This window comes from Mastigoproctus giganteus, chromosome 11 (genome assembly GCF_048544385.1).
Source record: "Mastigoproctus giganteus isolate SK-2022 chromosome 11, ASM4854438v1, whole genome shotgun sequence".
In the NCBI taxonomy this organism is placed as follows: domain Eukaryota; kingdom Metazoa; phylum Arthropoda; class Arachnida; order Uropygi; family Thelyphonidae; genus Mastigoproctus; species Mastigoproctus giganteus.
This window is the reverse complement of record NC_143585.1, coordinates 114,033,072-114,060,333: the sequence shown is the minus strand read 5'-3', so window position 1 is coordinate 114,060,333 and position 27,262 is coordinate 114,033,072. Positions and strand designations below refer to the sequence as shown.

Below are 27,262 nucleotides of genomic sequence, written 5' to 3'. Positions count from 1 at the left end.
AAACGTAAAATCTTTCCACATTTTATAATATAGAAAAAAATCTAAAATCTGTAAAATCTAAAATGTGTCTTCTTAAACACTACATTGTATTTAACTGGCATCTTATTGAAGGACATCATGAAATCAAATTTAGCTTCAAACTGCATTAGCATCATACAGCTTTATGCATAGATTTACAGAATTTTTTAAAAAATTATAAATTTAGTGACAAAGCCAGTTTCATGAAAAAAGACTGAGAAAAATTATGTAAGAACAATGAGCAGGAGAATGCGGGGGGGGGGGGGGTTTCCCAGTCATAAATTGAGAGACTTGGAAGCTATCTAGGCTTGTAAAAACTGAGATACAATCATCACACCATCCATCATGGCATTTCATGATCACTTCCTGATAAGGATTCCTGTACTGTCAACCCTATGATACCATGAGGATCATGGGCAACAATCTTTCTGTACCATGCTAATGAGGTGACATTTATTTAATTGATTTTAAAAATTATCTCCCTTAGCAAGTTCCTTTTCCCCCCAACTACTCCAATCAATATATTGAAGACTGAAATCTTTCACAAGAAGGTGCTCACACCTACTCACCCATTCTATCTATATATAAAGGCTTTCATTATGAACTTCACACTCCTGATTGTTCATGTAGAGGTTAAAAACACAAGGGATGCCAGAGCAAATTGTCTGTCCAATTGTTAAGAATATAGAAGTAAAGAGTTCTTCTATACTGACATTACCCTTGCCTTCTAATGTGCTAGAATTTTTTTACTTACTTGAATCAGATTGAAATATAACAATTGTTATGCATAAGATGCACAAAGAAGAATATTAGCATTTATTAAGAGGTACAAGTAAGTGTGCATGCCCAATTCTTTAGTCTAATTAAGCTAGCAGTACCATCCCTTCCCCTCTCAGGAACAGTGGGAAAACATTCATTGCTGGTTACTCACTGGTTGGGGATTAGTAATTGTTACTTTGCGTACCTTCTTACTGGTGTCTTTAGTCTTGTATTTGCTGCAGTTCGGACTAATTTACGTTAGTCAAATTTGCAAAAACTGTGATCCCCTCTGAGAAGCCACTATATCCTTTATGTTACTATATAAAATACCACAAAGTTCATTGCTAGGGAACATGTTCTTTCATAACAATGGTAAGTTGCATAGCTTCGATTTTATGTTTGAATAGATTAAAATTGATCCTTTGTTAATTATCATTATATAATATTGATAAAAATATTATGCAAATAACTTATGATTTTCATGCAGTAAATGTCACAGGAACCTTAAAAAGGATAGATTTTTTTTATATAATTTATATATTTATATCTTCTTCTATATTTGTTATTTTTTTGTTTATTATTATTGTTGATTATTATTATTCTTTTTTATTTATTTTTAGTTATTTCTTATTTTTATTTTTTGGCCAGCCCAGCAAAAGCCTGTAGCTTTCTTGCATGACATGGCTAACACTAATAGAGATGAATGATGTCAGGTTATTATGTGATGTTTATAATTTAATTCAACATAGGAATAAATAATTTATTATTATTTATTTTTCCCTGAAAATTGTTTTAATTTTTTAAGGTATTATCTGGATAAGTTTGCAGTGCTAGAATAATGTCAACATTTTTTGCAACAAACATCTCTACAAATTTAAGTTTTGCAGTGATTAATAGTGTCATGTTTCTATTTTGTGGTACCAACATATTTTTAAAATGAAACAAACTTTGTTTCATTGAAACTAATGAATATTTCTAGCTCAAAAACACAGCATTTAAGGAAAGTTTAATTATTATTAAAAAATAAATAATAAACTTAAGTATTGCAATCTACTGATAAAATATCAACCATTAGTGTAATTTAAGCACAATTCAAAACACTAAATACTTTTCTCAAAACTTAAGATTAATATTTATCCTCTGTCAGGTAATGACATAATACCCATGTTATAAAAGTGGGCTATACTACTGCTGGATTAAGGACTAAGGATTGAGTTAAATATTAGTCTAATCTTAGACTAATATTACATCTTTTCACCTGCTTTGTTAGAAGCTGGAGGGCCACAGCTTTGGGTCCACTTTTATCCAAAAGTTTGTTTCCTGAGTAACCTCTCCCAATCAGTGACCAGCTAGCATAACATGCTTTATGGATATTAAGTTTTCTAATCAGTATATGCCATTTAAAAGGTTGTAGTACATGACTCTTTCGCTGCAAAGTGTGCAGTTCCATTTTCTGTTATGTCAGAATGCTCTAGGATCCAGCATAATGTTACAGTTTGGTTGTACTCAAGCATTGTGTTGCAAGCAACTTATTGCATACGCATTTATTATACAGTGAGATGGTATTGCTTTTTATGGCAGAGAGAGAGAGAGAGAGAGAGAAAATTACTGAGACAAGTGTGATTGAGAGATAGGTTATTGTAATTGCTCAATACTGGGAGAAGACTAGGCAGAGACATTTGTAATGACTATTTTCCCCACTTTTGAAAATAGTCATCAAACTGCAGGGATATTGATTCTAGATAAGTCTAGTGGTGTCCTAAAATATTTTGCTTATTTCAGTATTCTAAGGTTGAATCAGTTCCTTAAGTCTAAGTGGAGCAGGTCAGTTTTAATTTGGCTTACTGTTATAAAATGAGTCATTCATTTGATATTGTACAGGCATCTCCAAATTGGGGGAGAGGGAGGACTGGGAATCTTTGCAATACACAACAAGAGAAGCATTTTTCTGCAGAAGTGTAACAGAAGTTCATGGGTTTGAAGTAAAGGCTGTGAACCAGGGAGATTCTACTTAAAGCACTATTTTGAATGGAGTGAAGTTTAATCACAATAAGGTACTTTTCCTTGCAGAGTCATATATACTGGAGAACCACAAGTACCAACTGATCAGAGCTCTATAAAGACAAAGTAGGGTATGCTGATCAGCACCCATGACATGGAAAAGAGATCTGAGTATATTTAATTTCTTTAAACAGATGGTTTGAAGATTAAGTCACATGAGTTTGAAAGTTCAGTGTCCTGTTTAGTATTATGAATAGAAAACAAATGGTATGGGCAAGTGGAATTGGGACATGATTGACCAGCAGCTCACAATCAGGATAGCCTGAACACTGTTTGCAGAAGCAAGTGGTGGCAGATTGCTGTTCAGTTAGGCAGTAGCCATTATATAAAGTCCAGGGTTCTATTTCGGCTATAGCAATTTGGAGCTATCTTTTGACAGCGTTCAAGTGCTGAGATTCTCAAGAGATGGTTAGGCTGTCTGCACACATTTAAACTTAAGTGGTTTTTGGAATGTTTTGTGTCATACTATTTACCAAGATCACAAATACGGTTGCACTCAGTATGGTACCCTGCAGAATACTCTCCTCTTGAATGTGAGATGTCAATAGTATGTTTCAGATATCAGACCTGAAAGGTGTATGGTTTTAAGTTCTGAATTATCTGAGGGAGGAGGCACTTAAGTCCTAAGTGATGCATGTCCTTAACAATACCATAATGCCAAGTAGCATCAAATGCTTTCTCAACACCTAGTTTGAGATTAACTAAATATCTTGTGACAAAGGCATTGCAGATATATCTGCTTAGAATAAGTAACATTAGTCTTCTCCACTAGTGAAGCATTACTTATTCAAAGCAGTGCAATACCTTGGCCACTCTATGTGAAGGTATTCACAATATGAGATATAATTAAATTATGCATTCATACTACCTGGGTAGTAGAAATTATGTATGTGCAGTACATGCATAAACTATCTCCTTCAAAATTCAGATAAATTAGGCAGATGGGCTGAGAAGTAGCAACTGTTGTTGTTGTTATTCTTTTTTTTGGGAGTAGCAACTAAAGTTTAACATTGACAAATGCAAAGTACTTCATATGGATAGCAGCAATCCTAGAGTAACATGCCAACTGTGTAGTACCACACTCATCTGTTATTTTTTTCAGGATGTGGAGAATGAAAAAGATATGGGTAATTATGCAGTCATATATTAAGTACTCTAAGCAGTACAGGCAGGCTTCCAGGACAGCCCATGGGGGTTTTGTCAATGAATAAGGAGGTGATTATCCCACTGTACAAGAGATTAGTTAGGCCACATCTTGAGTACTGCATACAGGCCTGGAGGCCTCATTTTAGGAAGGATGTACAGCTGCTGGAATGGGTGCAGAGAAGAGCAACAAGATTCGTGAAGGGAATCAAAGGGTGATCTTACCAAGAAAGTTTTCAGTTCTGCAAATTGCAGTGTCTGGAGACTAGGCACCTGTAAGGTGATATAACTGATGTGTTTTAAGGCTTGCTTCCTCTTGCTCAGACTGGACTGTGCACATGAGGAAACAAATTAAAACTGAGAAAAGATGGTTGCAGGACAGATGTGCAGAAATTTCTCTTCAGCCAGCAGGTAATTAACTGTTGAAAAAACGTCCATCTGATATTGCACAAGTGAGTAGTTTGAATATATTCAAGAGAGAACTGGACAAAATGTTTAAGGGGATGGACATATGATATGGGAACTGTTAGAGGGGGTTTTCTTTTTTTCTTTGCCTGATGTTGTAGAAACTTGCTTGATTTCTTGCATCGTTTACAACTGCTATTTCAGTTTGCTTTCATTCCTTACACCTTCACTTCTATTACCTTTACCCACAATATCATTTTCTCAGCTTTATTCTTTAATGTCTATAAAAATTTCAATTTAGTCTAACACAACAACTTTTCTAGTCTAATCCAGTCTTATTTTATGTTTTTGTGTAATCTCCCCACAGTCAAATCAAGCGTGACTTTTCTAATACTTTCTTGCCTTGTTGCTTTGGATCCACTTCTTGTGATCACATTTGGTTTATGAAAACTAATAACATTAAGCAGCTGTAACATTAAATGGAGGGTTTTTCTTCTTTTTTTTTTGGTGAAATATAAGAAGTTATCTTAGCAATCTTTTATTTATTATTCAGTGTGTATATATATATATATATATATACATTATGAAGAAAGTGTAAAGGTTGTTTAATATTCTATTTTATTTTCGCACTCTCCACACTCTACGATTACTTAGCTTCTTAATATTATTCTTTTATTATATATATATATATATATAGTAGTAATATAAAACTTTAAAGAAGAAAAATAAGCAGAACAAGGAAAATAACAAAAGTTATTGTGTGTCTAATGCTCCAAAACAGGCAGTACAGCAGTAAAGGAAGCAAAAGGATAAAAATAATGTTTGGTTTGTAAAATAAATAAAGTGTCTGTGAAAATGGAAATGAAAAGTACACACAGTGCCTGAACTAAGAGAAGTTTTAAGGGATAGTCAAAAGTGAAAATGAAGTAGTGGTTAAACAGGTGAAAGAATTTGAAAAACCTAGTACAAAAATGAACTGGGACTGAGGAAGCAAGCAATATACAAAATTTTTTTTTTACAAAAAGAAAAAATAAAAAAATAATAAATAACAAAAGAAATAAGTAAATAACACTGTATTCAGATATGGGAGGGCAATTTTAGCAAGAGGTTGAATCAGGGGATGGCAAAAAATATGCAAAATCTGAATATAGTAAATGAAAATACGATACACAGCCAGAAAATTAATCAGGGAATTAATCACTACTCCTGACCATGTACCAAGCACTGAGTTTCCAAACTTGTCTGTAGTATTAGAGAAAGGGGAGAAGGAAATATGCACCCTTTATTGTAATACTAATAAACAAGGTAGTCCCTACTCAGGGTAAAAATTAAGTTAATAATGTACTTCAAAATAAATATAAATTTACAAAAGTGTAGTGTGAAATATAACAGAAATGTATGTGAAGTGCGGAAAGGGAGAAAAAAGATGAAAAATTTTTCACCTTCTTTTGACCACCTGTAACATTAAATTGAGTTTCAGTTCTACAAATTGTAGTGTCTGGAGAGTAGGTACCTGTACGGTGATATAATTGATATCACCTTACAGGTGCCTTTTTCCTTCATATTCGACTGCACAATTACCCCCAAGTTTTTTTCACTTTCCAGTTCCCTGAGTGTAGTACCACGCAGTTGGTACATTTCTCTTCGGTTATTGCTACCCATATGCAGTACTTTGCATTTGTCAATGTTAAACTTCAGTTTCCACTTCTCAGCCCATTTGCCCAACTTATCTAGATCCAGTTGGAGTAGCATACTGGCTTTACTGTTGTTAACAGCCCTGCCAACCTTTGTATCATCTGCAAACTTGAACATTAAACCTGATATACCTTCATCAATATTATTGATAAACATACAAAACAACAAATGGGCCCAACACCAAACCCTGGGGAACTCCACTAATAACATTTGTCCAAGAAGAGCAGTGTCCACTGATTACCACTCTGTCATTTCCCACTAAACCATCCCTTTATCCATTGTAGCAACTTACCCTTAATGTCATACCTCTCCAATTTGTACATCAGTCTTCCATGTGCCACAGTATTAAAAGCTTTCCTGAAATCCAAGTATATGACAACAAAATTATTTTTGGCATTCAGTTTCTTTGTGACCACATCATAGTATCCAATCAAATTGGTCAGACAAGACCTCCCCCTTTAACAAACCCATGCTGTGACTTAAGTATTACGGCAGTCTTGTCTAGATGATCCTGCAATGCTTCTTTAACCAGTGATTTCATTACTTTCCCCGGAACACAAGTTAAACTAACAGGTCTATAGTTACTTGTGTAACCTTCTGAATCTTCTTTGTGAATTGGTGATACATTTGCACACGTCCAGTCCATGGGGACCTCCCCTGAGTCCAAGGAAGCTCTCATAATTATGGCTAAGAGTTTGCTTACTTCCTTTGCTGCCTCCTTTAATATAACTGGATAGCTCACATCCACCCCAGGTGCCTTCCATATCTTACACTTAAAATAATCTTACACTATCTTAAATTATATCACGAATACTGCGTAAAAAGTAGGAATCTCACAGAGGACAACCGTTAACTAAGAACAAATCACAGAGCACCTAGCCATAGTTGATAATGTAGAGCAACTTGCTAATATGAGACCCCAACTGTAATTTGAAAACAAGAGCCAATCAAAAATGTGATTTTCGTGTTCAGCAGCATAAAATTAGTCAAGATTGGGTATTTTCGTTTTCATAACATTTTGTGTTGACTAGTGTTATTAGTTCATTTTTCAGCTTTGCTGATCAGGAAGATGCTTACTCCCTGGGTGCCATAATGAAGTGGCTACAACTGCTCATCTCAGACATTTCTGATTTGAAGGATTATCAAACACTATATTCTTCTTTGGAGTGCCTTGTAGCTTTCCTTGAAGAGACAGGGCATTGACAGCCAAACCTCTCCATATTTTTTCCAGGTATATTTTTGACATCCTTTCTCTGCACATTACACAACTTCCTTTTCCACTCCTTTAGACTATTTCTTTTCTAAATTTGTGTCAGTCTGAGAGTCCAATAAAGGAGACATATCACATTACAAGTTTTTCATGAAATTTTTTACTTCTCAAATTTCTCTTCCACTCAGGATAAATTTATATCTGAAATAAGACTAACTGTCTAAAAACTTTGTAGTTTTTCTTCTTTCTCCAATCACTTCATTCATTTTATATAAGGGTGGACTTTATTTATCTCTTTAAATTTTCATTAAATTTCTTCAGGTTTCTGCCCCCCCCACCCATTTGGTCAGCAACTACAAAAATATTATATGCATCTTATTACTCCCTATCTCACAAAGGGCTGGTTGAAATTGCCCTTTGTTCACTTAGCTGCTCAGTTATTTCCACTACAGTTACAATAAGCAAGTCTCATTTAGAGATAACACATTTGGAGGGTTTAGGGTGTTGTTTAGCCATTCAGTTGGGTCCAACTCTTGGCGACTCTATAGGCAAAATCTTTTCACAATCATTTGTTTTTAACAGCTTCCTTAAGTTCTTGTAAATTCAGCCCTCTGTCCTGCTTCATGGTATCAATCCATCATATTCTTTGTTGTCCTCTTCTTCATGTTCTGCTGACCAACTGCCATAAGTGCTTTTTCTAACGAATTGGTGCATATAATGTGTCCAAAATAAATTAGTTTTGGCCTAGCTATTTTAGCTTCTTGCGAGGTTTTAGGATTGATGCAGTTTAAAGTTTCTTTTTTGTAATCTCTGCATAGCAGCCTTCTCCAGCACCACACAAATGAGTAATTTTTTTTTTATATCAGTTTTTTTTTTTTTTTTATTATCCAGCTTTTGCATCCATAAGTTGATGATATTGACATTGACAAGTCAGCACTTTGTTGTCAAACTGATGTCTTTGCCTGTCCAATTTTTAACCAGTCTGTATCACCGTATATTGTTCTTTCAGTGGCTTCTCGACTGGTATATAGTGATTTTATTAGCAGAACCAAATGCCCTGGAATGCCCATTTCTATCAAGCAATTCCATAATTTGTCTTCCACACACTCAAATGTTTTGCTGTAGTCTATGAAACATAGGTGTATATCTTTGTAATACTCCCTGGCTTTCTCCATGATGCAACAAAGATTTGCAATATGGTCACATGTGCCTCATCCTTTTCAAAAACCAGCTTGTACAACAGGCATTTGGGCATCCATAAATGGCACCACTCATAGTTGTATAACCTTTAGCAATATCTTGCTTGCATGAGAAATCACTGCAATAGTGTGGTAGTTTGAAGTCATATACATCTCCAATTGATTTTTCCCAGAGCTTAGGCCAAGAGTTGATTTCCCAGAATTTTTGACTATTGCTAGTGCTGCAGGAAGGAGGCATTTTAATAGTTCCACTGATATTCCATCAATTACTGCTGCTTTTCTTTTTGGTAATTGATATAGTGCCCAAACTACTTCTTCCACCAAGATATTGGTCTCCATTCTTCTATTTCAGGCTCTTGACAATCAAATCAACAGCCTGAAGCAGAAAATCAAGTGCATATAATTCTTCTGTGTATTAATTCCATCATTTTTTAACATCTTGCAGGTTATGAAGTTCTTTGCCATCATAGCCTTTTATTGATCCTTTTTGTGGGGCAAATGGTGTTCTGACCTTCTAGGGTTTTGGCTATTATTTAGAATTCATTGAAAACATTTTAAAAGTCATTAAAGATCATTAACTTTAATAGCTGTTCAGAGCATTTTAATTTTTCAGTTTCAGATCCCCTAACTGGAGACATCATCCTTTTTTGGGGATTAGTCAGTCAAAAACATTTTGCATCCAAGGTTTGGGTCTTCTGGTCTTTAGCATACCCATACTCAATTTTGCTTTGCTTTCTACTACCTCAACACTGTACAGTCTCAACAATTGCACATGTTAGTTCCAAATCTGAGAATGTTCAAAAGACAGGATTTCTGGGAATCTCGCAAAGAAAAATAGAAAAGTTGGCAGGCAATCAATCAAGACAAGAAAAGAATGCAAGAAGCTTTCTTCATCCTGTGTAATTTAATGTTTCCATTAAATTACACAATGTTTCCCTTTTTTAAAGTTTTATCAATTACAGTTAAAAGAAAGATGACATGCTTACCCTCTGCTGCAAAACGTTGCGTAACTTCATCTTCAATAATTGACTATATAAAAGCAAATTTTACTTTGTCTGTTAATCTGATAACATTAGTACATCAATTAACAAAAAATGCACAAAATTTAAAGTAATAAATTTTAGCTTATTGATAAAATAAACTATAATTTCAGTAACATATTCACTAGAATTAGTACCGAATTATATTAACACCAAAAATTTATTTTAAAAAAATTATAAAAATTTTACAAAGCACCGAAACAAAATTTGTGTCTTCTGAAATTTACAACTTACAAAATTATGGAATCATAATCTCAGACTAAGTAGCACCAAAGTAGTGGATGTAATCTATGAATTATATGTATCCTTCTCAATTCTTGAAAGTGCCAGATTTTAAAGAATACACTTAAAATCTTATGCCTTTAAGATTTGAGACGTGCTGGATTTTAAAATTTTCCTTATTTTAGTGAGGTATACCTAGCAGTTGAACACTTTCAGAGAAGCACATTTCAATGAATATTAAACAACTAAGCTTATTGTAAATATTTACACCAACTAAGTTATAGTACAAGTTGTAAAAATGTAAATGGTAAAAATATTCAATTTGTTAAATATAAACAAATGACAATAAGAATAGTCACAGCAAATGTCAGAACATGATGAAAATAAGAAAAAATTATTCTCCTTCTTCAGAAATAATCATTATAATGATTATTCCTCAAAGCAAGTGGTTAAGTATTTGGCAGACATGCCTCTATTGATTGTATCAAATCATGATAAATCAGTCATTCTGTGATGGCAGTCACATGGAAATTAATTTGGCTATAGACAACATAAGCAAAGCATTTCCAATTGAGGAAAGTCTCATTGCCCAACAGAAAATGTTGTGGAGTGATGATAAATACCTTAGAATTCCTTCAGGAGAAACTAACGTACTGCAAAGCTTACTGTTTGATGAGCACATAGACTGTCCTTTCCCAGCATTTATCTTGGACAATTCAGAACATTCAGAGAGAATTTACCTACGACTCCGTTCACAATAGCAACGAGCAAGCTCAGACAATCTCATCAACACAGTGTTACTCCATATCACCTCCTTTACATAGCAATGAAGATAAAGAGATTAAGAATGAGAGGCTCTTTAACCCCTTCATGGATTATCCCGAGATATCCCGGGATACAATAATACTCGAAGCAAAAATAATACCTCCAAATTTAGGACAAATGTATTTTGCAGGGCATTTATCTGGCTAATTTTGCATTAACTAGGTAAATCTAGAGATTTCTCAGGATTTTCTTACGCCTGGCAGCAGACGACTGGTTTTCATTTTACTTATATTGTACAGCAATGTCAGAACAGTAGCACGCATTCCTCTGCCGCCAGTAAGCAAAATATAATTTGCTGTCCTAAATACAGAATACCGAATCCACGAAAATAATTCACAAAAACAATATCGAAAAATATTTTGGCACCCTCTTGAACTGCCGTCCATAAGCGATGCTTACCTTGCCTGTCCACTTGCGGTGGCCATGTGTCAAAATGTAGTTAGTTCACGCTTATTGCTTGTGCGTTCCACTTGATTTTTTAAATTTATTTATATAATGAGGAATGAAGAGTTTTTCTGTGCCTTTCTTTTAGCTCAAGCACTAATTTATTAAAAAAAAAAAAAATCTATAATTCACACACTTTTTGGCATACACAAGATAACTCGGGATAACCCAAATGGGTTAATTACTCCTATGTATTTTCTACAAAAAAATTAATAAAAATTACAAAAAACTATACAATGAGTATTCGCATGAATACTCATTGTATACTTTTAATCTGTAAAATAAAAAAAGTCGATCCATTATGGCACATTTTCCAGAAAAAAATGTTCCACGAAGGGGTTAACCGTGGCTTTCAAATACATACATAAAGATACTAAACTGATGCAAGCAAGTTCAATCCAAAGAATACATTAACAGCTGCATCGAAAACAATTTTGCCTTCCTAAGGACAATTGCAAACTCAACTTAAGCATGACTATTTGCTATGATTAGATAGCTGTAAACCTACAGTGTTCTTGGCTCTGAATGCCAATGAAATCAGTTGGCTGCACTTGCTTCAGCTATTGTACAAGTTACAGAATAACGGGCACAATATTAGTAAGAATGACACGAGCAACAAGGACTTCATGCAGAAGGCAACACTAGTGAATGAAGATGCTGTAACTTGTGCGATATACTTCAAGAATATTGTGGATGCAATTATGAACATATTTCAATTGAAACATTATAGCCTGTTTGGTCAATTTTACATGGTCAACTTTTTCAAGTGCATTTAATTTCAATGTCGCAGTAGACCACATGCACACATTTTGCTGTGGCTAAATAACACTCCCAAAGATCCTCTGTGAGAACAAAGAAGGCACCATCACAATGATCGACAAGTTAGTGTCTGTGTCCACTAGCGAGGCTTTGGGGAACATCAAGCTTCAAACTTGCATACATTCACATGTTACAAGAAAATAACACCAGATAAACAACAGACGAGTTGATATGAAGCACCATTCATGCCTTGTTGCTCAACCACTATATTAGGGGTTAACCGTGGCTGACAGACGGTTGTAAAGTAAAATACGCCACTCACTACAAGATGTGGCAAAATCTAGAGGATAACAATTACACTGATATTGTTGCCTTCTTCAGGGTGAACAATGTAAATTCCTATGACTATTACTTGGATGTGCTCAGAGCTGGCATAAATCAGCTAAAAGTATTTCTCAGACATCAACCGAATGAGAATTGGCACAATCCATTCAACCTGTTCAACTGTAATATTGAAATCAAACACAGACATCCATTTCATTACAGAGGAATACTGTTGAGCTGCATGTGTCATTGTGCACATGAACAAGGTGAACCAAGGGATCAGTAATTTACAGAGACAAAGCACCTGGAGTTTGACATTGTAAAAATCATGAGAAAACTATCCAGCGACGTGTTCAACACACTGAGATCACAAGTCAAGAAGCTGCCTGGTACTTTCTGTCGGCCCATGTTAGAGATCTCCACAGTAGTACTTTTCATTCCCACTGTTTGACCAATCAAGCGACAAAGAGTAAGGCAATGTAACGAAGAGATGAACTAGGAGAATCTTGCAGAGGATTTGTGTGACATATGGAAAGAGAATTGGTTTGACAAATACCACACCACTTGGATCATGTTACCCTGTAATGCTTTATTGAAAATTACACATGCAATGCTAACTGTATCTGCAAAAAACAACATATCCATGCATAATACGCTATCAAAACTATAACATGGCTCAGGATCTCAATGAGTACAAGTGCAAGATGGTAACACTGTACACTCCATTTTGTAATGAGAAAACAGATACTGTAAGAAATAACATGTCAAGATTAGCATTAGTAGAGGCATATGATTCAAGAAAGCAAGATTAGGCAGAATCAGCCAAAAAAAAAAAAACCCTTCCACTTCACCCCTCCGTTCATTCGAAATACCTGTCTAGCTGAGCCTTAAATTTATTTAGGCTTTCAACTTCCACAACAAGGGATGGAAGTCTGTTCCACCAACCAACTACCCGCTGGCTAAGGCAAATTTCTGCACATCTATCTTACATCTGTCTTTCCTCAATTTGAATTTATACCCTCTCAGGTGATTATTCTGAGTAAGAGGCAGTATCCCATCAGCATTGAGCATGCTCAAACCATTCAAGGCTTTGTAAACCTCTATCAGATCACCTTGCCGGTGCCTAGTCTCCAGACACCGTAATTTGCAAAACTTAAGCCTTTCTTTGTAAGAGCATCCCTTCGTTCCGTTCACTAACCTTATTGCCCTTCTCTGTACTCGTTCCAGCAGCTCTACATCCTTCGTGAAATGAGGCCTCCTGACCTGTATACAGTACTCAAGGTGCAGTCTGACCATAGCCTTATACAAGGGAATAATCACGTCCCTATCCCTGCTAGAAAAATTCTGTACATCATTGATAAGACACCATGAGCTACTCTTGCAGCCCGTCTGCACTGTTCAGAGAACTTCATATCTGCCTGCACAATTACCCCCAGGTCCTTTTCATTCTCTACCACACAGTTGATACGTTGCTCTGGGGTTGCTGTTTCCCATATGTAGTACTTTACATTTGTCAATGTTAAACTTCATTTGCCACCTCTCAGCCCATCTGTTCAACCTTTCCAGATCCTGCTGTAGCAGCATAGCATCAGTAGCGTCCTTAACAACCCTGCCAACCTTTGTATCGTCTGCAAACTTGGACATTAAGCTTGATATACCATCATCAATATTATTTATAAATACAGAAAACAATAATGGACCCAACACTGAACCCTGAGGGACTCCACTAATAACATTAGTCCACTATGAGCGTGTCCATTAATTACCACTCTCTGTCTTCTGCCATTCGACCATCCCTTTATCCATAGCAACAATTTGCCACCAATGCCACACTGCTCCAATTTGTGCAGCAGTCTTCCATGTGCAGCAGTATCAAAAGCCTTTCTAAGATCCAAATATATAATATCAAAGTTATTCCCTGCATCCAATTCTTTCGTGACTACATCATAGTATCCAATCAAATTGGTCAGGCAAGACCTTCCCTTAACAAAAACCATGCTGTGTCTGAGCTATAACTGAATTCTTGTAAAGATGATCCTGCAGTGCTTCTTTAACAAGTGCCTCCATTAATTTTCCTGGAACAGAAGTTAAACTCACAGGTCTATAATTACTTGTGTCAGCTTTTGATCCTCCTTTGTGAATTAGGGTTACATTTGCACATCTCCAGTCTGTGGTTACCTCCCCTGAGTCCAAGGAAGCTCTCATAATTATGGCTAAAGGATTGCTTACTTCCTTTGCTGCCTCCTTTAATATAACTGGATAGATCCCATCCACCCCAAGTGCCTTTCTTGTATTTATCTTCAACAATTTCTCCTCCACTTTACTCTCAATTATTACAAGATCATCTAGCTCTCTGCCAGTGTTTACTTCATCTATGGCATTCCCCTTTCTGAATAACTCCTCATGTGTAAATGTAGATGCAAAATATTGATTTAGTTTGTTAGCTACCTGAGCAGGATCACAAACAGTTGAACCATCGTTATCAAGTGGACAATCTGATTCATCCCCTTCCTTCTAGAGTTTACATAAGTAAAGAACTCCTTGCTGTTTTTCTTTGCATCCCTTGCCAAAGATTTCTCGTAATCTGTCTTCCCCTGCCTAACCTCCTTTGTAACTTGGTTACACATCAACTTATATCTATCATAGGCTTCTGTGTCACATGTTAATTTATATGTATCCCATGCATTTTTCTTCTCTGCCATATGTCTCATTAGTTCATCTGACATCCATTTAGGCCTAAACCTTGAACAATATTTCTTAGTTGGTATGTAAAGCCTAGTAGCCTCCAAGATAAGTTCTTTGAATGCTTCCCATTTTGAGTTTGCTGTTGGAAACATCAGTTGGTCCCACCATATAGAATTTAAATACTGTCTCAGAAGTTGGTCCCACCATATAGAATTTAAATACTGTCTCAGACCATCGTAGTCGCCTTTATGAAAGCAATAACCCTTCCCTTTACCCCTGATGGTAGTTACCTCCTCGAGTAAATCCCACTTCAGCACACTGTGATCACTGCCACCTAGTGGTTCCTGTATCTGCAGATTCTTAATGCATGAAGAATCACTACTGATAATCAAATCAAGAGTATTGCTCCCTCTAGTTGCCTCCCGAACATGCTGATTTAGAAAACAATCATCCACAAAAGCCTTGCTAGTGTGTGAGTGACCAACCCACAAATTCCTGTCAATATCTGGGAAATTAAAATCCCCCATTATAAGACTCTCTGATTTACTGGCCCACTCTATTTCCCTGTACAGTATCTTATTATACTCATCAGAGTCATTAGGCCTATAGCACACTCCTACTCTCAATTTTTATCTCACAATGCTTATGTCACACCAAACTGACTCGACACTGCACTGTCCAGCGATGTCGACTGGCTTCACTTCCTTGGATTTTATGTGTTTCTTAACTAATAGCATAACCCCTCCTTCCCCCTTCTTATCCTTTCTGTAGACGTTGTACTCCCCAACGTCTTGCATTCCAGTTCTGCATTCAGGTAACCCCTGCTTAACGCTGATAATTCGTTCCGTAAAAACAGAGCGCTAAGTGAATCCGCACTAAGTGAGCGCCATATTCCCATAAGGTAATATATGTATTTGTGAGTTGTGGTCGGTGCCATAGGATATTTCCTAATCAATAATAAACGGTAGTGAAAAGACGTACAAATGTCGGTTAAAATATTTAATATTCAAATATTTGTACATATAAAATATTCTGCATTACATACGTATATAATTATGTGGTAACTACTTATGTATCAAAATTAAACTTAAAATTCCAATTAAAATCATGTACTTAATTGATCTAATTTAATTGATGAATTTAATCATGAAAAATGTGTCGATTTTGGGTTGAACTTTGGCCCTCTTCCAAATAAACTAAAGGGGGTTTTAATTTTAAATCCCCTGCAGCGTTACCACCCAACAATAAAGTCAACTGATCCTTCCCAGCTTTGAAACCTGGCATGCTTTTTTCTTCTTTCAATATGAAACTTCTTTTAGGCATTCGTTTCCACAAAAGTCCTGCTTCGTCTATGTTAAAAACTTGCTGAGAAGTATAACACATAATATCCCTCTTCAATAATTTTAACAAGTTCTTTTCTGAAAGTTTCGGCTCCTTCTGCATTTGCGGCTTCTCACTGGATTTTAAATCTATTCAACCAGCCCTTACTAGTTTTAAATGGTTCCACTTTTTTTTTTTTTAGGTGAGTTTTCTTCAGATCATCATATTGGCTAATCTTTCTCTTTTTTTTTTTTTAATAATATTTAACTTAACTGAATTCTGCATTGGATATTATCTTCAATAAAATTAGTTAGTCTCTCCATTTCAATCCTAATAGCCGGCCTAGCCCTAGTTGCTTACAGTGGAACAGCTATCTTTCCCGCTGCTTAAATTAATTCTTTATTTTTTTTATAATTGTTCTTACAGTTAAACTTGCAAGTCCTAAATTATGGCACACATCCGCTTGTATTTGACCAGAATCGATTCGCTTCAAAACGTCTAATTTAATTTTCAAATTCAGTAGTTTTCTTATATTTATAGTCTTCGTACTGCGCTCAGATGTTGTTGCTTTTTCTTTCTTATCGGCCATTATTAACTCTTCGAAAATGTAACTGCATTGGTTGCATTAATTACGATACAATGTTCAAGTAAACTGTCCGTTTCGCACAATGTCTAATACTGTACTGAGTGATGACTAGACTTCGGATAAATGCATATAACGCAAATATTACAAGCAACGTACTTGATCATTTTTTAAAATGTTGATCTCGGAACTACGTAATAAGTCACTGTACTGCAATTAAATTAGCGTGTAAGAAAATTTCTCAAGTAGCGTGGGAAACGTTTTAATGCTGTTTTAATATTCATTTTCAAGCTATCCGCTCCATCAAATGAAGCGATTTCGTTAAATATGCCAAAAAATGCAATCTGTAAAAGAGCGTTATAGTGATCTGTGACAGCATTATAGTCAGATACGGGTTATAATATAAGAACAGCGTTATAGTGAATCAGCATAAAGCGAACCGCGTTATAATGGGGGCCTGCTGTACTTATATCTGCGTGACACCATGTCTGATATCCCAACAATATCCGCTTTTGATGCTTTGAGCAATACCTCAAATTCATCAAATTTATTTACCAAACTCCTAGCATTGGTGTACACGCAAGTATACATGCACATGTTCTTTTTCTTAGCTACCCTAACACAACCCATGTGTTTACTTGTACCCCAATTACTTCCAGCAGTCTCTGAAATATCCTGCATCTTATTTTCCAAGCTGCTGCTCATTCCAATAGAAGCAGTGCAAGAATCACTTTCACCTCTGCCAGTGGCTACTGCTAATCTATTAGTCCTTGTATCCCCCCCAATCTAGCAGTTTTCCGACGCACCTAACACTGCCTCGATATAGCATCAGCAAACATTCTTGCACCCTTTCTATTTAAGTGTATCCCATCCCTGTAGAAGCAGTCTCTCCTGTTAACAAGTACAGACCATTCTATAAAAAAATTCTCTACAATGACAATGAAGAGCTCATATTAGAACAGTATAAATCCTATGAATCAAACGTGGGCATTCGCAAAACAATGGAAATTTGTAAGGCTATGTGTCAAGCAAAACAACGGCAACCCCAACGATGCATGCAGTAATAATCTGCAGAGCCTTGTTACGTGACTCCAAGAAGACCCCTTTCAAGACTTTTATAATCATCTAGACAGTGAGATGAATGAGGATCTAAAGCTTGTCACGCTCAACCAACTTGACGCAACTGCAAAAACTTAATGACCAACAAGGACTTTTGTAATTTAATGGGAATGGCCAACAACAAGCAAAAGATTCTATTAGTGCATGTAATTTGGAGTCTTATCTCCAAATTGTGAACCGATTCAGATATTCTTGACCAGTCTAGCTGATTGTAGCAAAACGTTTGTGATTCACCTCAATGGAAATATACAACCGCTTCGGCAATACAGACTGGTATTGTAATGCCTACATTACATGTGCTTTAACTGGTAAGGCTGCCGTTGTGATAAACAGAACCACTATGCACACTACCCTCAAGAGATCCACTTCAAGAAATCTACCTCTTTCTGTGAAAGTCACACAAGAATACAGATCAGTCAGAATGCTAATAATCGACGAAGTCAATATGATCAGTGCTGAGCTGTTATCGCAAATGAACAAGAGGCTAAAACAGATAACTGGAAATGTCGAAATGAGCAGGACGTTCCTAATTGGGGACTTAAGTCAGCTGCTTCTGATTCATGCAATCCATCTATAAACAGATAAAACAAAGCATCGGTGGCCCCACTCTCTGGCACAGTCTCAAATACCATAAGTTCAATCAAGTTATGCACCAGTCAGACATCGCATTCTCATCTGTGTTAAATAAAATTGGTAACAGCTAAATTATATCAGAATGAGCAAAAACGTATTGAGTCACGTTTCTTCACTCAGGTGGAATTCTATTGCTTCTGCCCAAACGGTATACAACTCTACTTGTGAAATAATTCCGTCGAAGAGTACAACTGCATGATCCTTAGTGCCACAGAGGAGAAAGTGTAGTCAGTCACAAGAGACATTGTAGGTTGCACGAATGCAGAGCAAGAAGTACATGCTTGCCAGAACCTCTATAAAATGTCGGTGTCAGTTATTGACATTGGCAGATTACCCCACGAGCTCCCACCGGTCATCGGATAGCTGTATGTCGTCGCTATCAACATACAGCTGACATTACCAATGGGCTCGCTAATGGCACCATGAGCTCTCAAGAAATTAGGTGGCAGGACATGCCAGAGTAATCTAAGTACTGGTGTATCTGGTCTGCCTCCACGGGGCGAAGTGCGGGCAACGTTGGGCCTCATTTGGAGTCTGGCGGCTAAATGGCCAGAGAAACAACGATACACAACACTACACGTAAACAATACCCATCTACTTTTTAATCTCCGGCCTTTACAGTGATCTGTATCACAAGACAATGCATACCACATGGAGATGGGAGAAACCCCTGGTGCCGTTTGACCCTAAACATACTTTACACTTAATGGCACCATGAAAAGACTGGGGATTAAAAAAACAACACTAATGTTGTATTATAAGGCAGCCTTCACCCCTGCGATAACTTATGCTGCGGAGTGTCGTACAGCAAAACAACACTTGCAGTCAATAGAACCCTGGATATGATACAAAGGACCATTTTATCAACAACCACACGAGCATGCAGAACAGTAAGCACACAAGTGTTGCAGGTTTTTGCTGAAGAACTCCCCTCAATTTGGAGGCTGTAAAAGCTAGCTTGCTTTTCCTGCATGCTGGGGAGGGTCGCTGCCACCTTCCAGGATTTCATAATTGACTCAGCGAGTATTACAAAAACAGGAAAAGTCCAATTACAGGCCTACTTACTCCAGAAGTGGCAACACAGATGGAACGATACAACAAAAGGAGAAATCACATGAAAATTTCTCCCCAATCTTAGCAAAATATATCCCAAGCAACCAGCCTGGTACTTTCCGGGGATGCACTTGACTTCGCTGCTTACTGGTCATGGCCCCTTTAACGAGAAGCTGCTCAGATTTCACCTTGTTAAGGACCCCAACTGCACATGTGGGGTTTGTTTGTTTGAGAATTTTTTTAGGCGCATGGGCATCTATGGCCATAGTGCGCCGTGTGGGAAGGTCGAGAACTGAAACCATTTGGTCTATGACTGCCCAGAATACGAAGATCTCAGAGGCATCCTGATCACAAAGATACACTACCTTCCAAAAGGACTGGAATCCCACTTTACTGACCCAGAAGAGGAATACAGAGCACTTTCTCAATATGTGCAGGACCTCTTTGAGAGGAAAAAACTGCTAATTACCATAAATCGTGTCTGATGAAAGACCACAAGTTAAACTGTACAAGACCATAAAATACTATCAAATAGAGTTACTTCAGAGAAAAACCCTGAGACAAGAAAGTGAAAAACACAAGGATGGGGCTTACCCCATGAGCAACTGGACTGAATCGACTCGAAACTGAATAAAATAGACAACGCAGCACAGCTGCCAAAGACCATTTGGCGACTTGAAGAGGGCACCCTAGTCTCTCTCATCTTTAATACCCCTACCACTCTGGGGGCGGAGATGGTCTTACTTTTCTCCCCTCCTCGCCACTCCCCTTCTGGTGGGGCATGGGCATACCCCACTGTGACTTGGGGTCGCCTCCTCTCTTGACTCCATACTTCTGTCTTTCCCCCCCAGACTTAGTCTCCCCACCCACTCTACCTGCACATATATGCAAGCGAATGCCCTACACATTGGAATTGATTTAATCATCTCCAAATTACGTTTTTTGCCCATACACTCGGCCTTTCAGAAATTTAGCGTTATTTTTCATCGAATTTACCAAAAAAAAAAAATTTTTTTTTTTTTTTTTTGGTCCTAGCTGCAGAAATCTCAGGAAATTAAGCGGCAGGACCTGCCAGAGCAAATCTTAGTCTACTGTTGTTTCCTGGTCTGCCTCCACGGGGTGAAAGTGGGGCAACGTTGGGCCCCAGTAGGGGTTCAGTGGCTAAAGGACCAGATGAACAACAGTACATGACACTACACATATACAATATCCATACTTTTAAATCTCTGCCATTTCCCAGCGAACTGGTTCACCCACAATGAAAACAACGCGGAGATGGGGAGACCCCTGGTGCCGTTTGACCCTAAACACACTACGGCACCACAAGTAAATTAACCAAGATCGAATACAACAAAGAACAACAGATACGACTGTGGCACGAATTTACCACCTCGCCTAAGATCAGAGAGTTAGCTTGCAAGAAGGCAGCAAGATACATGCAAGCAAACAACAACAATCCCGCAGCCATGCCACAAGACGAATCACAAGTATATTGTTGAATAACTACACAATCTGTGCAAAAAGAAATCACTTTCATACCGGCTTGTGCAATAACAACACACAATAACAAGTATTGTTCGATAATGTTTTACGAGCATGAAAAGGAGTACGAACAGCAGCTGATTTGTCACACATAACTGACCGACCAGCAACAAGGAATTCTACCACAGCCTGAGAAGCACTACATCCACCATCAACCTACAAATGAGTTTGCCAGGCTTACGACTAATCAGCTACAAACAAGACAGGATAGCTTGTTCAAACTGATCCATGACAGGAACTCTCAGTTCTTTTACTCAACTACCAAAGCCTAAGAGCACACCACACCGACCACACTGACACTGTTACACAGCAATGCCAAATCTTGCTGCTATCTGAGACTCGGTTAGACAATAATGAGAGTGTCAACATGCTGAACTTCAATTGCATGGTTCAATTCAAGCGTGAAGCCAAACGGACAGCTGTAATCAAAATATATCACAAGATGGATGAGGTACACATTGTTACACCATACTCAGATTGGTTCGACATTCAGTTTTCAGCCCGTTGCCAATATCTGTACAGCGGAATGATTGTTACCCAACAGCCATGTGACGCTTACAATAGTTCTCTGTATTTCTCCTAACAGTGACATACAGGATATAATTGATTTTATTCATTTCATTTTGCTGTCATACTCAATTCAAGGTGCAGTGCTGTTAAATATTTCCATAAAATATCCATGATCATGAGCAGCAATTTCAAAGTTACCTTCGCATTGGACTGTTTTTCCTGAAACATTTGATGTAACTCTAAACGCTAATCCCTCAATTTAAACTACAGGATTGGGTACCTCAATCGACACTGTTTTTCAGATACATTTAGATACGTTGCAATTGCAAGTATATGTCTCTTACTTTAGTTATCATAAATTCGTTGTATCTTGTCTTCTAGCTGAAATTATGGAAACTTGTGATTGATCAATAAAATATTTACAATACAAGAAGCTTTTATTTCATAATCAATATATACAAATCAAAATATCTAAAAGAAAAGAGAAGGAGGTTTCACATAAAACCACCTACCCCGGGAGCTCGGCACATGCACCATTTTTTCAAATTAGTACTGAAAAACCAGTATTTTTGTATCAATACCGGTATTTAAATACTGGAAAAAATGACCAGGATCCCAGTATTATTCAGGATCTTGATATTGTAAGCCCTAGTTTCCTCCATTTACAGATTTATTACAAATCTCCACACCCTTCACAGCATGTGAAATTTGAGATTATGTATATTGCTTCTGGCAGAGTAGTGACAATTTTGAGATCCGGTTTTGTGCTATTATCTTCACTCTGAAAACAACAATAAATAAATCTTTCAACAAACAACTACGATAAGACAGTAGATGTTCACTGAACTTGTGAGATTGAAAACAAGCAACCTGAAACTTTAAACAAACATTGCATCAACCACTTGTTCAATACCATGCCACTCCTCAAGCAAAAACAAAATAGGTGCAAAAATGGTAACAGGGCATTTGGCAGATGCTTTTGCCAAATTTCTTTAAGAAAACAATAATAAAATAACTTCAAATACTATTGCAGTAAATTGTAAATTTTGACTATGTTTAGGATGTCGAAAAATTTTCAGACTTTTAATCATTGATTAACGATTAATACAGGAAGGTTATTTGAGGGGCACCTGTCAGGTGTCCAACCACCACTGCTAGGTTAGTATTAACAGATTTTAAAATGTTTATTTTTAATTTTTGTAAAACTTGCCATATTTTAAAGAATTACAGATTGTAGAGTGCCAAGTTTTAAGAAGTTACTATAATTTCAAAACTGACTGAGAAGTAAATCTTTCCATAGTGTATATACACTCTCAAACTTACTGAGAACCTTTTTATAAACACACACGAGATACTTAATACATTCAGATTAAATCTGAGATGGATAAATTAAAAATAAGTATTTAGTATTAAAGCAGTATTGGCAAAGTAATTCAAGGAAGGATGCTTATAAAGCATCATCAAATGAAGTTCTTAACATCTGGAGAGTTTCATCTTTGATGAAGAGACAGATTTATAGACATCACCTATCTTTATTGATGTTTATTCTGACTTCCAATCTACCTGGCATAAGTTTTCTCCTGCATTTTTCACTCTTGGCATTACTTTTCTTCTAAAACAGCTAGTGACTGTACAAACTTCAAATCTGCCCTACCTTGGAATATTGTTCTGACATCTAGAGTCATGTCCCCAAAACATAGTTCAATCTCTTTGATCATTCAAAAGAGGGCAATTGGGTTAATGACTTGTCTCCTACAAAATCTCCCCACTTACTGTCACATAGATATTCAATTTTTAGCATTATAGATACTTTAAGGGTGCTGTTCCTCTGAACTGGCATCAGTAATTCCAGTGCTCTTTTCCAAACCAATCCAAACAAGTGCCTTAACTGATCAAAATTCATTCACTGTCCAACTCCAAACTCACAGAAATAACTTTCCTTCTTCCTCATTTATCCTTCTACTTCTGTTCTGTGGAACAACCTTCCTTCACAAGTAATTTTTAATGGTCACAATCTAAGAAAATAAAGTTTAATGTCAAAAAGTATTTTCTGTGTTCTCACCCTTCAACCTATGCATGGTACTAAAGTTTCATATACCTTTAGTGTTTCGGTTTAGCAAAAAAAAAAAAAACGTGATCTCTTCTATATGTTTTTTTCATACATTTGTTACAGACAGCCTAAACCTCCACGACTTTAAAGTGGCCACAGTGTGCACACACACACACCGCTACCAACATGCATGAATAAACATACACCAAAAAGTGCCTTTTCTGATGAATCAGATTTCCTACCATGTCAATTTGGATGGTACAGAAAAGAATCGCTCCAATGTCCTGGTTCAACAGAAACAGCCAGTTGGTGGCAGCGTTTTGGTATGGAAGATGCTTTCCTGCAAATATCTTTGAGCCCTCAATACCCTTAGGCTGCACTCTGAATGCTAAAAACTATTTATCATTGCAGCTGCTCAGGTACATCCCACAACCTTGATTGCCTTCCCATATGGAACAGGTCTGTTCCAGAAAAATAATGCACCTAGCCACTTTGCTGGTATTGTTTGAAAGTGATCTGCCAAACACAGAAGTGACTTCTACGTGCTATCTTCGCTGCTAAATTTGCCAGTTATTAATCACACAGAATATCTCTGGGATCGCATAAATTGACAGATCTGGCATTTGGATCCTTTACCACAGACTACTGCAGATGATAAAATGCAATCCTGGCAACATGGTACAATGTATCTCATGCAATGTTCAGGGGGCCTTACAGACTGTGTCTCACTGTGTGGCAAGAGAATATATCCACTATTGGGTAGGGGGTCATAATGTTTTAATGGGATAGTGTAAATATTCAAGTCCTACATTGATAACAAATGAACCAATGAAACTTATGGGACAAATTAAATAAGAAAAAGAAACATTGAATCATTAAATTACCTGTGGACACAGAAGTCTACAAAGAATATAAATTAGTTTGCAATCAAGTTACTAAGAAAGTTAGGCAGGCTAACACAGCTATGCTTGTGACGAAAGTACTAGAAGGAAAAGGTTCACTGGATATAGCATAACTATTCATGATCCTGTTCAGGTTGCTAACAAACTGAATAAATATTTTTAATCTACACTTACACATGAAGTTTCCAGGATTGCAGATACAAGAAGTATACCTAATTCTAACTGGAAACTAAATGGTTTTATAATAACTAGACTGATGGTATCTAACAAATTATATTAACAACAACAGAAAAAAAGAGGTATGCAAACCTCTAGCAATAAGACAGAATCTTTGGATGCAGGGAGTGTGAGTCTCTCCTATTAAATTACAGAATTATAAGCGTGACCTGAGCAGAGAAAATAACAGGATCAGTGGTTAACTTAGTAAAACAGGACCATCTTGACTGGAATGTAGTTACACATCAATCACTGCACAACTTTGTTAAAGGGAAGGTCTTGTCTCTCAAAGCTAATTAACTATTATGAGGAAACAACCAATAAACTGAATACAAAACCTTTTGTCATAAACTTAAGATTTCAGTAAAGCTGTCTGATAGTATGAACCAGAGCTATAATGCTCAATACGTTCTAGGTTTATATCAATATTTGTAAAAGAATAAGAGTTTACCTCAACATGGTAGGTAGAACACTTCCATATGATACTCTCCAGAAATTAAAACAAAACAATTTTTAAAAAAAATTGAAAATCTTACATTACAGTAAGAAATAATTAATTAAAAATCAAATGAACACAATTAAAAATCAAATTATGCAATTAAAAATTAAATAAAATTAATTTAACGAAAAAAATGCAAAACAATTTTACTTCCCGAAGCTGACAATGCTTTTTGACCGTATGTTGTGATCACAGGAATGAAAATCACTGAATAGGGGTGAGCATTGAACTTAAATAGGGATTATTTGTATTCATGCATGTATGTAAAGGACCACGAGTTGGTGATTAGATATGGCCGGTGAACATTAACAGAATTCTCATGTAATTTAATTGAGAGTTTCTGCAATTAGTCTCGTATAATTATGTTGGACACTTAAGTAATTTACCGACCAGGCTAGCCAGGTGGGTAAAGTGCCTCCCTAGCAGCACAAAGGCCGCGGGTTCGAATCCCGCCTCGGGCTTGGATCAAAGTAAAATGTAAAATCTTTGGGAAGTGCATTATGGCCACAGAAGAACTGCACCAACAACTAACAAAAAAAAAAAAAAAAAAAAACTAAGTAATTTGGCCTCGTTAAATAAAAAAAGTGTTTTTCATTAACGGCTAATTCTGAAACTGCAGAACGAAAAGCATGAACTGAGGCCGTGCGTTGATTAACATGAAAATTCAGAGGAAACTGCGTAGAACCCTGATAAGACGAGTCACAATCACCGCAAGAAGTGTTGAATACTAGGTCATTTATTTGTCTTGGAAGCGAGGAAAGGACTGAGCGATTGTTCAGTAATGTGTAATTTCCGTATTGGCCTGGCTACAATTTTAAATTCGGTATCTTTAAAGAATAAGTTAAGTTGTTTGTGCCACTGTTCAGATTCTTAACCAGGGGTTACCCACTTGCTACAATAGACAGAATTAAGGTACAAGCTAAGGATCATCATCATCAGCCATTTTCAATCCACTGCAGGATGAAGGCCTCTCCAGCAACTTTCCAGTTCCTTCTGTTTTGAGCACTGGCCATCCATTTACTACCCAAAAACTCATGAATTTCATCTATCCATCTCCGCCTTTGTCATCCAGGTTTTCTTCTAGCTCCTCTTGGGTATCATTTGTTATTTTCTTAGTTCATCTGTCATCATGTCTTCGAACTATGTGTCCTGCCCAAGACCATTTTAGTTCTTTAGTTTTGATAAGAATGTCCTTTACTTGAGTTTGCTGCCTAATCCATGTGTTTCTCTTCTTATCTAACAGTCTGATTCCCAATATAATTTGTTCCATTCTTCGCTGTGTAGTTCTCAGCTTCTCTTCCATTCTTTTGGTGAGTGCCCAAGTTTCACTTCCATAAGTCATGGTGGGGAGTATACATTGGTTCATTATTTTACATTTCAGACAAACTGGGATATTGCTCTTCAGTATGTGACTATATTTCCTGAATGCTATCCATCCAAACTTTATTCTTCTCTTGACTTCCAGCCATTTATCATTATTACAGCTAATAACTTCTCCCAGATAAGTATATGACTCCACCTTTTCAATTACTGCTCCTTCAATCATTATTTCCCTTTCTGTGACATACTTGTTCATCATTACTTTTGTTTTAGCCATATTCATCTTTAGTCCAAAATCCTTACTAACTGTGCATAACTGATTAAGATTTTCCTTCTAATTCTTTGGGATCGTGGCTTATGACCAAAATGTCATCTGCAAATCGTAAATGGTTTAGATACTCTCCGCTCGCATTGACTCCTTTCTGCGACCAGTCTAATCTTCTGAAAGCTTCCTCAAGGGCAGCAGTAAACAGCTTCGGAGATATTGTGTCTCCTTGTCGAACTCCTTTCTCAATTTAAAATTTCCTACTGTCTTTGTCTCGTCTAATAAAGGAGGTAGCACCCTCACATATTTTCTTCAAAATCATAATATATGGGGTATCTATGCCTTGTCTTTGCAGTGCCTGAAACATTGCCTTATGCTGTATGGAGTCAAATGCCTTTTCATAATCCACAAATGCCAGGCATAATGGTGTTTTATATTCATTTGCTTTCTCCATTAGCTGT

At 36.7% G+C, this 27,262-nt stretch overlaps 1 protein-coding gene across 2 annotated transcripts in view; it reads right to left on the bottom strand.

The window, feature by feature from the left end:
• Positions 1–27,262, bottom strand: part of Gpat4 (Glycerol-3-phosphate acyltransferase 4) — a 326,719-nt gene that overhangs the window by 219,133 nt on the left and 80,324 nt on the right. For both annotated transcript variants that reach the window (XM_090384714.1, XM_090384715.1), the window contains exon 4: positions 9,477–9,519. In XM_090384714.1, coding sequence (XP_090240840.1) covers positions 9,477–9,519 — 43 coding nt within the window. The remainder of the gene's footprint in view (positions 1–9,476; positions 9,520–27,262) is intronic.